The sequence below is a fragment of the Micropterus dolomieu genome, linkage group LG01, assembly GCF_021292245.1.
Source record: "Micropterus dolomieu isolate WLL.071019.BEF.003 ecotype Adirondacks linkage group LG01, ASM2129224v1, whole genome shotgun sequence".
NCBI classification, from domain to species: domain Eukaryota; kingdom Metazoa; phylum Chordata; class Actinopteri; order Centrarchiformes; family Centrarchidae; genus Micropterus; species Micropterus dolomieu.
Window position 1 is genome coordinate 51,510,326 of NC_060150.1, and position 11,819 is coordinate 51,522,144.

Here is an 11,819-nt window from a genome sequence, read left to right on the forward strand (position 1 = left end):
CAAAACAACAATAAAGGTTTATGTGCTGAAGCCCATCAGACCAAACAGGTTCAGATGATGTCGAGCAAGAACAAAGCGAGCATTAGTAAAGCTGGAGAAACACAGAGAAAGTCACGTTAGCTCGCCGGCTAACACCGAGCAGTTGCTAATGTTATCCGGTGCAAAGTTGTATCGCTTTCCACATTACTTCACCAACTAACGCGACCCATGTTACTTTCCTGTGTACCACTGGTATTATGTCAAAGTGTCAAAGCCTGCAAGAAATGATGTAACGGTAAAAAGCAAATGTGGATCGATTTGTTTACTGTCCCCTAGTGATGCAGCCACGAGCAGCCAGCTAACGCTACACTAGATCGGACCTGCCGCTGTTTGCTTCGTAACGTTCAATTTAGATTTTATTGCCCTTTACCGATACTCAGGTACACATCTTCTCCACCTCTCAGTCGCTGTAACTAACGTGACCCACATAATATACAACACAGAGGAAGAGCCATCCACTGACATTGACCTGACCATTTTGCAAAGACAGCTAACATAGCATTTTTTTTCAGCAAAGTTTGTCATTGTTTACAAAAATTTGGTGTGACAAAACATTTTAACTGAAATAAAAAGTACAAACAAGGCTTTACAAAAAAATAACTAACTGAAACTGTTGAGTAAGTTTTGTCTGTTTACAAAACTTACTCAAATAAACTAAATTAGTAAGTAGAGTAAATGTCTTTAGTTTCCACCTTTGTCAGCTTATTTCATAGCAGCGCATAAGCCTGGTATTTTGGGTGGATATAAAATCTTTCAGTGTCTTAGCTGTGTTAGTTTTTATCGCACGCCTGGCATAATGACGGCGAAAGTCGGGAGAAAGCGGCGGAGTCCCAAACACTAAAACTAATAAAAACTATACTAAAACAAAGCAGTTTCAAAAAATAAAAACTCAACTAAACCAGCAAACACGCTTTAATGACTAATTAAACCTATACAAAACTTAAAAAACAATATTTTTTAAAAACAACTACAAATGCAAAACTACAATAACCATGGTTAGGACGCACTGTCAAGTCTGATGTCACCTTGTGCAGACTACACAACTTTCTCCGGCAGCAAGTCGCCGTGCTGTTCAGACTACACAACTTTCTCCGGCAGCAAGTCGCCGTGCTGTTCAGACTACACAACTTTCTCCGGCAGCAAGTCGCCGTGCTGTTCAGACTACACAACTTTCTCCGGCAGCAAGTCGCCGTGCTGTTCAGACTACACAACTTGCCGTCTTGTAACTTCTGTGTCTTGAAGTCGTTGTGGCGTTCACGCTACGTGACTGAGGGGCGACAGGGGGTCACACACTACACGAGCTGACAGCGGCTGTGTCTGGTCTTCAAAGTTTTGTCAGGAAAACCACGAGAAGTGACACAGCACACGAGATCGCAGACTGGCATATCAGGCATTAAATCGTGTAGTGTGAACTCGGCTCTACACATAACAGAATGATTCCCAGGCCCCATCCACACTACCGCATTTTCGTTTCAAAACGGAGACCTTTTACTACGTTTGCACCTCCCGTCCAGACTAAAACGGCGAGAACAAAGACCTATAATGGAGAAGTCGTCAGCCAGGAGTGTTTTAATTTACAAAGTTCAGGAATTCCAAATGTGAAAAAAAAAAGAGATGGAAAATCAAAGGCCAGATTAGCCTGTAAGGGGCCACAGGGCAGAACTCTGTTGTCAGGCCCCTATTGTCAGCCCACCGCCCCCCCCCCTTCCCCCCAAACTCAATATGAGTCCTGTCGCCTCCAGGTGCACAGAGAGAGCCAGAAACCAGTTACTAACATGTTTTCTGTCAGTGTGTTTGAGATCATTTGATTAAACTTTATTTAAGAATGTGAGCAAAAATAAACCAAAACAATAAAAGTCTGAATCTAGATTCTGACGCAGGGACCTTCTCCAGCTGCTTACCCCGTGTTTTATCTAAAAAAAATGTATTATGTCACCAAAGGTCAATTCAGTAAAGTGTCCCTGGGTTTTTATTATTATTATTACAAAGCTGGGGCAGATCATAAAGCTGGACCAGCCTTATCTGATAATCTGCTGTAGTGACAAAATCTGCATTTAATTAAAGTATTATAAAGATCTGACAATGAAGCTGGGCAAAGCAGTTTCCCACTTTGTCCATTTCTTAAACCAGCTATGCTAAAATACCTCCTTCCCCTCTCTTTCACTTGTCAAGACAATCAAACAAACTTGAATTTAATTTGACATTAAAGTGACATTATAGAGCTGACATGTTTAATCTGAGTTTCACACCAGGTGTAGATGCTCCAATCTGGATTAGCTGTCACATGACCTGAGGAATGTGTGTGTGTGTGTGTGTGTGTGTGTGTGTGCGTGTGTGTTTGTGATGAAAGGCTTATCTGTGGTGGCTTTTAATTGACTCACATTCCAACGTCTGTTCACTCCTTCACAGAGAATCCAACACCTCCTCTGTGAGGAAACAAGCAACAAACCTCCACCTGCAGCTCCACCTGTCCGTAACAGAGTACTCTTACTCCAGTACAAATTTAAGGTACTCGAGTAGTTCTACTTTTTTACTGCACAACATGTGTTTGACGGCTTCAGCTACTTTACGAATTGATTTTTGAATACAAAAACGTGAAAAGTTCATCTGAAATGATTAATCGATCTGCAACCTAGTTCTCACTCACAATTGGTCACATATGAACACATGGTCAAGACACGTTGGCGTCAGTTTGTAAAGCACTCGGGGAAGCCCTGTTGAGTCAGTTCTAAACGCTAAAGGTAGGTGAAGGATATTTAACATTATAGTCAGATTAAAGTGCAATTTATACTTCGGCGTCCAATCAACGGCGTAGCCTCTGTGTAGCCCCGTCCCCTACGCCATTGCCTGACGCGTACCTTCTCAAAAATGTAAGTACACATCGAGGCGGACCGTAAGAACTGTGATTGGTCGGCCTCTCAATGCCTCCGAGCTGACAGGAAGTGGTCCTTGCTTTGAAGTAAAGTAAGTTTATTAGCGGCCAAAACAGCGGCTGTAACACGGTGGATCAATATATTTGACCGTCACAACCCGAGTGAAATGACTCAGAATGTGATCCATTCGATTGAAAACATTTCAAAAGACTATAACAGCCGCACGTATACAATTTTACACCCATTCACATTAGCTGAATGGTTGTAAAATACAAAGAAAAATATTCTTAACCACTTTTGTGTTTTGCATTTCATTTAAAAAAAATGTAAAGTACCCTGTGAAAAGGAAAGTCTTTCTAGGCAAGTCCTGCCACTCAGCCGCCATCTTGGCAACGCCTCCTGGCAGCTATTTCGAACTAACAAGACCTATCTGAATGAACAGGGAGAGAGAGCCACAACTGCACTTTTACTGGTCACCGGGACATAAAAATCGCTGAAACAGTTTGACGACAGTGCCACAAAATAAGGTTAAAAAAGCGTTTTCCTGACCGGTTTCAGAAAAAGATCCATACGTCAGTGGAACCACACGATTCGCTGAAATGTTTCCCGCTTTGGCTGTTAAAAGCAGACGATTGGCTTTCTAGTGGGAGGGGCGGGATAACCGCCATCTTTGCTATTACAGGCTTTCCCCATAGAGTTGTATTGAGGATGCGATTGAGTGGCATGTCCCCTCTATATCTCTGGCAAAAGTCATGTACAGTTACTCCTCCAGGTTGTGGATAGAGACTCTGCAGTGGACAGATGTACAGTGAGTTATGTTGTTATGTTAGAATATGCTATTATGTTATAAATATTGTTTATTGTTTAACTTAGTTCAAGTTGAGAAATACACATTTCAAAATATCAGTACTTGTGCATTCCTTGATAATTAAGCAAGCAGACTCATAGTAGCCTACCATTTGTTTCATTATAATCACATTATAATAGCAAATCGCAATATTGTCCACAATAATTGCAATATGACTTTTTCTTCAAATCGTGCAGCTCTACTTTTTTATCTTAATTAATGACTCAAACCAATTAATCTATTAGCAAAATAGTTGGCGATTAATTTAATAGTTGATATCAATCAATTGTTGCAGCTGTAACATTTTAATGATTATACTTTTACTAATAACATTTTAATATATACTAAAGTACGCTTACTTAGGTAAAGGATCTGAATAGTTTCTCCAACACTTAATCGTTTCACCGCAAAAGCGGCGTTTCGACCAAAGGAACTATACCCCGGAAGTAGGAACCTTTGGAGGAACTCAGTGCGTTTCCACCGGAGGAACCAGGGTCTAAATGTAGTTCTAGGGTCTTCATTTTACCCCCTACTTTACGAAAGTACCGGTACTTTGGGGGGGGTGGGGCTTGCCTTGCAGTGAATTTCTGAATGGGCGAGTAGAGGCTACTGGCTTTAACTGGAGAATGTCGGCTGTTTTTCTACGACTGCTCTTCTCTTTTCCACCGTTTTTTGCAAACCAATAAATCACAATCAACAGTCACAAAGCCACACACGTCTCGCCGATGTTTGACTGAGAACGTTGTTGGCAGTAAATGTATTGCAAATAGCAGCCAGCGTGCAGCGGTGTGTTTACAGCGAACAGCTGATGGGGTTACGCTAAATACTGGGTCTGGAGTTGTTGTTTTAAGTTTTCATCAGTAATGAGGTTTCTGCACGGAGCTGAAGTCGGTCTCCTCCTCTCCAAAACAAGCGGAACAGCTGATTACAGCAGGTAATAAAGCTCGTTAAACATCCCGTTCCTCCGACACTCAGGCGACACAGCTGATCTGCAGCTCTTGTCGCTGGAAATGTTTTAATAACCTTCCAAACTGTGTTTCTTTGTACTGGAGTTAATTTACGTGATTGCTTTGTCCAGTTTGTTATTAAATGTGTAACAAACTTTATCGTGTGTCTCTTCATTATACTCCCACACAAAAAAAGCTGCCTGGTCAAGCACAGCCTATAGCCTAGTTTTTCATTATATTCCAGTAAATCTGATGTTGATTTTTAAATGTTGCTCATGGATAGTGGTTACAAGTAACGATGCCTGTGCATCGCTTTGTACGGCGTACAGGCCTACAGCCTACAGCCTACGTCAGCTGCTTAATTTGCCCAATCTTCACAGGTCTTTAGACCACAGTGGAAACGCACACAACAGTGGGCCGAAGGAACCTTTTAGTTCCTTGAAAACAGATCTGGGGACTCAAAAGTCCCGGGTACTTTTGGTGGAAACGCGCTAAAAAGAGTCAGAAACCAAAAACAGCAGCTCCGCCTGCAGACAGACAGAGAGGACTCTTATTTTGTAAACGGCTTCAAAGGTGATTAAGAGCCAATAGAAAACCTTATCAGGTGTCAACAAACAAACAGAGACATTTCTCTTATCAAACTAATCAATCAGACAACACAACATTTGCATCTGAAACGGCTGAAATACTGAAGGCAGCTGCAGCCAGAAGGAAAGTGTTGAAAGAAGCCGACGTCTGAGTTTAAGAGCAGAAACTGAAGCACTGAAAGAGTTTAAAATCACCACAGTGTAGATTAAATACTGAGGTCCTGAAAGAGTTTAGTGCCGCTTCAACATCTAACCCAACAGATGATATCAGCTGAAGGGAGATAGAAGTACAGGCTGCAACTAAGAGTTATATTCATTCTTGATCATCTTCTCGATTAATCGATAAGTTGTTTGGTCTATAAAAAGCCAGAGAATGGTAAAAATGTCTTGTTTTGTCCACAACCCAAAGATATTTGTCGTTGAAAGCAAGGAAACCAGGAAATATTCACATTTAAGAATCCGGAATCAGAGAATTTAGACTTGAAAAAATGACTCAAACCGATTAAATCGATTATCAGAATAGCTGAGAGAGTTCGAAGTGTCAAGGTGTGCTCACTGATTTAACAGAAACCCCTTTATCAGGAGTGTCAACAAACAGACAAACAAACAGAGAGAAGTGATTTAAAGTGGAGAAGAGTCTCAAAGGGGCCCTGAGCAGATGGAAACCACCTGGATCAATAAACCATAATTAAATAGAAGTTAAAAAACACTTTAAATTTGTAACACTGTATATAAACGTGATTCTTAAGAGGAATTTAATGATAAAACCCCATCAGATGCTGCTTAATTTAAATTAAATGAGTTTTTCTTCCAAAAAGTTATGTAAAGTATCACAATAACATGTTTACCATTTTTTAGGTTAAAAATGAATTGACTGCGTCCCTAGTGTCAATCACAGGTTTAATAAGTTGCGTCAAATTAATTAATAAATATCTGCTGAATTATATAAAATGCCAAAATAACTAACTGACTAGAATTTTCTTTTTCTGTGTGTCAAGTTAGGAAGGTAAAGTAAATATTATTTTAATATAACTAAAAAACAGAAAGTGTGTTCTTGAGCTCTGGACACTTTAAAGTATTTATTTACGATATTTTATGATATAAATGATTAACTGAGGAACGAATAACAATTGTAGGCCTGCATAAATGTTCACAGCCAGACCTCGTTTGAATTTCACTCATTTTAAAGTCGCTTTTGTGTCCTATTCAATCTTTAATTTTAACTTTAACAGCTAAACTGGGTGAGTTTTAAAGGGGTTTACACCCGAAACCTTGTTCTAGTGTTTTTTACACCGATTCTTGAGTAACTTGTAACTCTGCCCAGTTAAAAGCAGCTGGATGTTAAACTCACGTAAACTTTGTCGAAGGTTCCGCTGAAGAAGAACAGAGATGCGTTGAGGCGCAGCTCGGCGGTGGAGTCGGAGCCGGGCTGCAGCTGCTGGTCTCCGGCTCCTTCCCCGAACTCAAACAGCTCCTCCAGCTCCAGAGCTCGGGTCAGAACACTCAGGCTCAGCAGACACGACCAGACACGCGACCAGCTCCGGAACCCGGGACTCATCTTCGCGGTAAAAAGCTCCACGAATTCACAATTCAGCAAGCCGGGACAGAGGCGAGGGGCAGCGGGTCAACAGAGCAGCAGGGAAGGATGCGGAGTGAGGAGAGGAGAGGAGAGGAGAGGAGAGGAGGAGGGAGGGGAGGAGAGGAGGAGGGAGGAACAGCGGGAGATACAACCTCAACTTTTCTTTTCAAAATAAATTATTTATCGATCTAAAACGATGTTTGTATTGTTCTTTGAATTGAATAAATAAAATTTTATATTAAAGAAGCACCTACAGATGCAGATAGTCCTCTAAAAACACACTTTTATTAGAAAGCATATCCTGATTTTATCTGAGCTCCCTGTTTATTTTCTTTTTTTATATTTTCTTATAGCGTTTCTGTAATTTAATGTTTTATTTTATTGTTATTTCTTATTTAAATTTTTATTTTATTCTGCTTTTCACGTATTTTAGCATTCATGTCCTCTCACTCTCTCTCTGTGAAGCACTTTGTTTTGATAAGTGCTCTATAAATAAAGTTGATCACAGCCAATTATTATGACATAGCGAGCCACGATCCATGGTTCTGCTCGAGGTTTCTGCCTCTTAAAGGAAGTTTTTCCTTGCCTCTGTCGCCTAGTGCTGCTCTTGGTGGGAACTGTTGGGCTTCTGTAAATAAAAGCGCTGTGAGTTAACTGTTGTTGTGATTTGGCGCTATATAAATAAAATTGAATTGACTGTTTCTATGAACTGTACCAGACTATTTCCAGTATTTTTGTTGTTGTTCTTTTACAGTTCTGCTTAATTCCGTGTTCTTCCTTCCAGTAGGGTTCAAACTCTTACCAGCCTTGTGTTCATTATGAAAATCTTAATATTCTGCCATTTTGTACAAATTCAGACATGTCCAATGTTATAAATGTGTTTTCCTGTATTCTGAAAATACAAAACATACACGTATTTTTAAAAGTATTTTGTAAAAAGACACATTTGGGCAGAACCTTAACAATCTCAAAAAAGATATATATTGTCTGTATTTGTTTTGTTTTCTTGTTTCTGTGGACGTGTAGAAAGAATTAACGAAGATTTTATTTTGGTACAAAATTACGACCGGAAGTTCTTGAATTTGCAATAATCTAGCTTTACACACCAAACTCCATCCATCGTCAACCGCTTATCCTGCGTACAGGGTTGCGCCAATCCCAGCTGCCGACCACTCACACCTAAGGACAATTTAGGGTCATCAATTCACCTAGTCCACGTCTTTGAAGGGTGGGAGGAAGCCTGAGCACCCCGAGAGAACCCACGTAGACACGGGGAGAACATGCAAACTCCACACAGAAAGGCCGCGGATGACCAGGATTCAAACCCACGACCTTCTTACTATGAGGCGACAGTGCTAACCACTGCAGCACCGTGCCACCCAGGCCAAACACAATTAAACGAAATACTGTAACAATGGCAATAAGAACAGGCTGATCCAAGACACTATAACCTTTAGTAGAGATGTGGTCCAAAACAATGATTTAAAATAATCTGAGCAATTAAGTGCTGTGTTGTAAATTTATATAACTTCAATAACATTTAAACTTCTGCATAGAAACAAACTGAATTATTATGTTGCGTTTAAAAACACTTGGTCTAAACAATTCATTATAATAAGAGACATGGAGGCATTTTGGTTCATCAGGTTGTCTTTGGGTTACTCAGAGCTCTTCACATTCAGGACGCTGTCGCCATCTAATGGACACTGAGTCAAACTGTGTGACTTCATCCTTTACTTTCTTAACCTCCTGACTGGCCCTTTGTTATAGTTTCCTCCTGATGGACCTCCTTTCCTTGAACCTCAAAAAGCATTGGAAACTTTTTTTTTTTTGGCTTGGGGCAACAGCAGCAACAACAACACCGTTTATCACCATATAACAGCATGAGACACAGAAACACAGATAGAAGAGCGGGCATCCCAAGTCTCTTAATTGCATCCATATTTCCATCACTTGCGTCTTTTCCCTGCATTTTAGTTCCGTTAACCAGACATGCATGGAGAGACGCAAGGAAACTTTTTATTTTACCTTTTAAACTTTCTTCACAGCTGATAAGGCCCTTAAGGAGAGGGATTTATATTATTATTTATTTACATTATTTATAAATGAGCAATAAAACAAGCATTGCTTGTCCTAGAAGTGTATTTAAAAAAAATTTTTTTTTTAAATGTCAACACATAATAGATTCTGTCTTACCTAGGAACAAATCTGGAATAAGAAAACATTGGCGAATGAGTCTTTGTGAAAACTGCAGAAGTGGGTTTTTAGAAGAAATCTGTTCTTAAGAACAGTTGGAGGATAAGAGCCAAATGTTTTTTTGTTTGTTTTTTTACAGACCCAATAGTTTTTTAATGCAGTGCTCTACCAAAAACGGTTGAGATTTTTTGATCCAATGTGTAATATTTAAGAACAAATGCAATATAATATGTTTTCAGTGGTGTATAAAGACCTTACATAATGAATCATTATGTTTTTATTACCTTAGAAAGAGACATTTCAAGCTACAGACACCGCGGGTCCTCTTAGAAGGACGTCGCCATGTTGAACTTCCATGTTTCTACAGTAGCCCAAATGGACAAACTAATCTACAGAGCACGTTTCATCACTATCTTCAATACAGAAGAAGAAGAAGAAGAAGAAGAAGAAGAAGAAGATCTGGACAAATGGAGGACCACGCATATTATTTAGCACCAGAGCCGACAGAGTGCAGAGATGGGGACTTGACTTGAGACTCATCCTCAAAAGACTTCAGACTCGATGTGCGGGACTCATGAACAATGTTTATTTTTAGGAAGCGTCTGGTGAGCGTGCTGTTATTCCCTCACTCCGTTACCTATAACCTGCCTACGTAACACCTGCTGCGCACAGCCACACGTGAGAGAGGACAACAAACAGCGGCAGCTGCTGAGCCATTCATCATAAACTTTAAAACTTCATACAACAAGACCCTAACAAAGAAGCGCTGAACGCAAAATAGGTTAGTAACCTGAGGTTAATAAACATGTTTAGCTGACGTTAGCTTGCTTCTTGCTTCAGCTACGTCCTACGGGAGGTTAACTCCGACTGTCGTTCGTTATGAAAAGATGAATGAGCGTTTGTTTACTTGCCAAACTTGTGGTGGTCGATTAACTTAATCATTTACGTCCCGCTGGCTGCCATCACGTTAATTATTAACGTCGGCTGCAAACAGGTTACAGGTTTATTTGTTGTGGTGGCAGCCCGGCTGACGGTGAGTGTCCTGTTTTTTTCTCCTTTTTATCAGTTTTTCTGCTTTTTCCTTGGTTTCCTGTTCCCTGCCTGCCTCCCTGTGTTTTCTCCCCTGTGTGCTCTCTCTCCCTCTGCTCCTGAGCCCAGCCAACTACCTGCACCTGCACCTCATCAGCCTGCCACACCTGCCAGTAATCAACCTCATCCCTGCCTGTATTTCAACCCCGGTTCTCCACACCATCCTCGCTTGATTGTCGTTGCTCAATACCCGGTGCCACCTCCACGTTCAGGCTCTCATGTTTATTGTTTTACTCTCACATTTTCCCTGTACTTTGTCGCCGTCACCACTAACCCTGTCTCTCTGTCTGTTTCCCTCCCAGGTACACTCACCCTCGTCCTCCGTTCAGTCGGCTGGGCTCATCCTCCTCGGACTTCCCCCACGGCGTTCTCCCTGTTCTCCCACCGCTCCTCGCTACCTCGGCCCCAGTGTTCCCCGGCTCCCTGGCCCCCTGGCCCCCAGGCTCCTTGGTTCCTCGTGCCTGTGTTTCCCCGACGTCCTCCTCCACTTCAGTCCCTCTCACCCTTTTTCCGTCAATAAACCTCCTTCCCTCAGAGTGCTGCATTTGGTACCTCTCTGTCCACACACCACCACATAACATTATTGTTGTGTTGACTTACTGTAGCTAATAAGCTGTGATTAGTTGTAGATGCATTGTACATTAAACTACATGGTTGTGTTCTGCAAATGGAAAACAGGTAACGTTACGGTGACTGAGCTGTTGCATACAATTCACAATATGTCTTTTTTTTTTAATCAAATATTTAATGGAATAACATTAAATATATTACATTAACAACAGTGAATGTTCATAAAAATTGTGAATTGCATCACTACATTTATCAGTAAAGGGCAACTCAACCGTATGGTCAAGCATGTTTTTAAAAAATTGCACGACCCTTGTTAGACTTATTTTGTTGTATCAAGTTAAATAATTCTATTAAGTAAGACCTCTGGAAATATAATGTCTAAAAAATGTGCATACCTTTAAAAATTCCACCAAACAGAGTCCTCATGTCAGGAGTGACTTTGTTGTTTCTTACTTTGTGTAAGGCTGGATGCCTAATTCCCTCTGAAGTGGCTGTGAGCTGCACTTTATCAGAGGTGCTGAAGTGAACATGTGTGTGGAAGTTGAGTGAGATTTCTGTCTGATCACCAAGTGTGAACCAAGTGTTTTCAGTTTCAGTTATCCACCTCTGATGAAGAGAGCTTGTCTCACCCAGTACAGTCACCCAGACTGGCTCTGTGTCTGTCAGACGGTCGAAAGGGGGTTGCGATTGTATTCTCGTAATATTAAGGCTTTTGTCTCAAAATATTGTTCTGAAAATGTCAGAGAACACAGATATGTGGGAGAGATTTGCAGAAAGTTTTGAACATGAGCAGAAAACCTGCTGAAACAGAGGAGCTACTAAAGTCCAAAAGTTTATTTAATTACTCTATCATTCAGGTGAAAAGGTGCCACATGCACATTTAAAGACTTTAGGTTATTTCAGGCATGCCTGCATCTTTGCTGACTCAGCAGGGATGAAATTGAATGAGAAAAGTTGATATACAGGAGAAACATATCTGACAGCAATACAGAATGCCTGACAGCCTTACTGCATTATATTAGACTATATTTTTTTTATTTTGAATTGTCACCTCAGACATTTCCTCAATAAATTGGTACAAATAAATTCACC

At 40.7% G+C, this 11,819-nt stretch overlaps 1 protein-coding gene across 1 annotated transcript in view; it reads right to left on the bottom strand.

Annotated features, from left to right (window-relative positions):
• Positions 1-6,934, bottom strand: part of LOC123969148 (nidogen-1-like) — a 65,634-nt gene extending 58,700 nt beyond the window's left edge. Inside the window, exon 1 of the mRNA XM_046046274.1 lies at positions 6,645-6,934. Within this exon, the coding sequence (XP_045902230.1) occupies positions 6,645-6,851 (207 nt within the window). The 5' untranslated portion in view covers positions 6,852-6,934. The remainder of the gene's footprint in view (positions 1-6,644) is intronic.
• Positions 6,935-11,819: the final 4,885 nt, after the last annotated feature.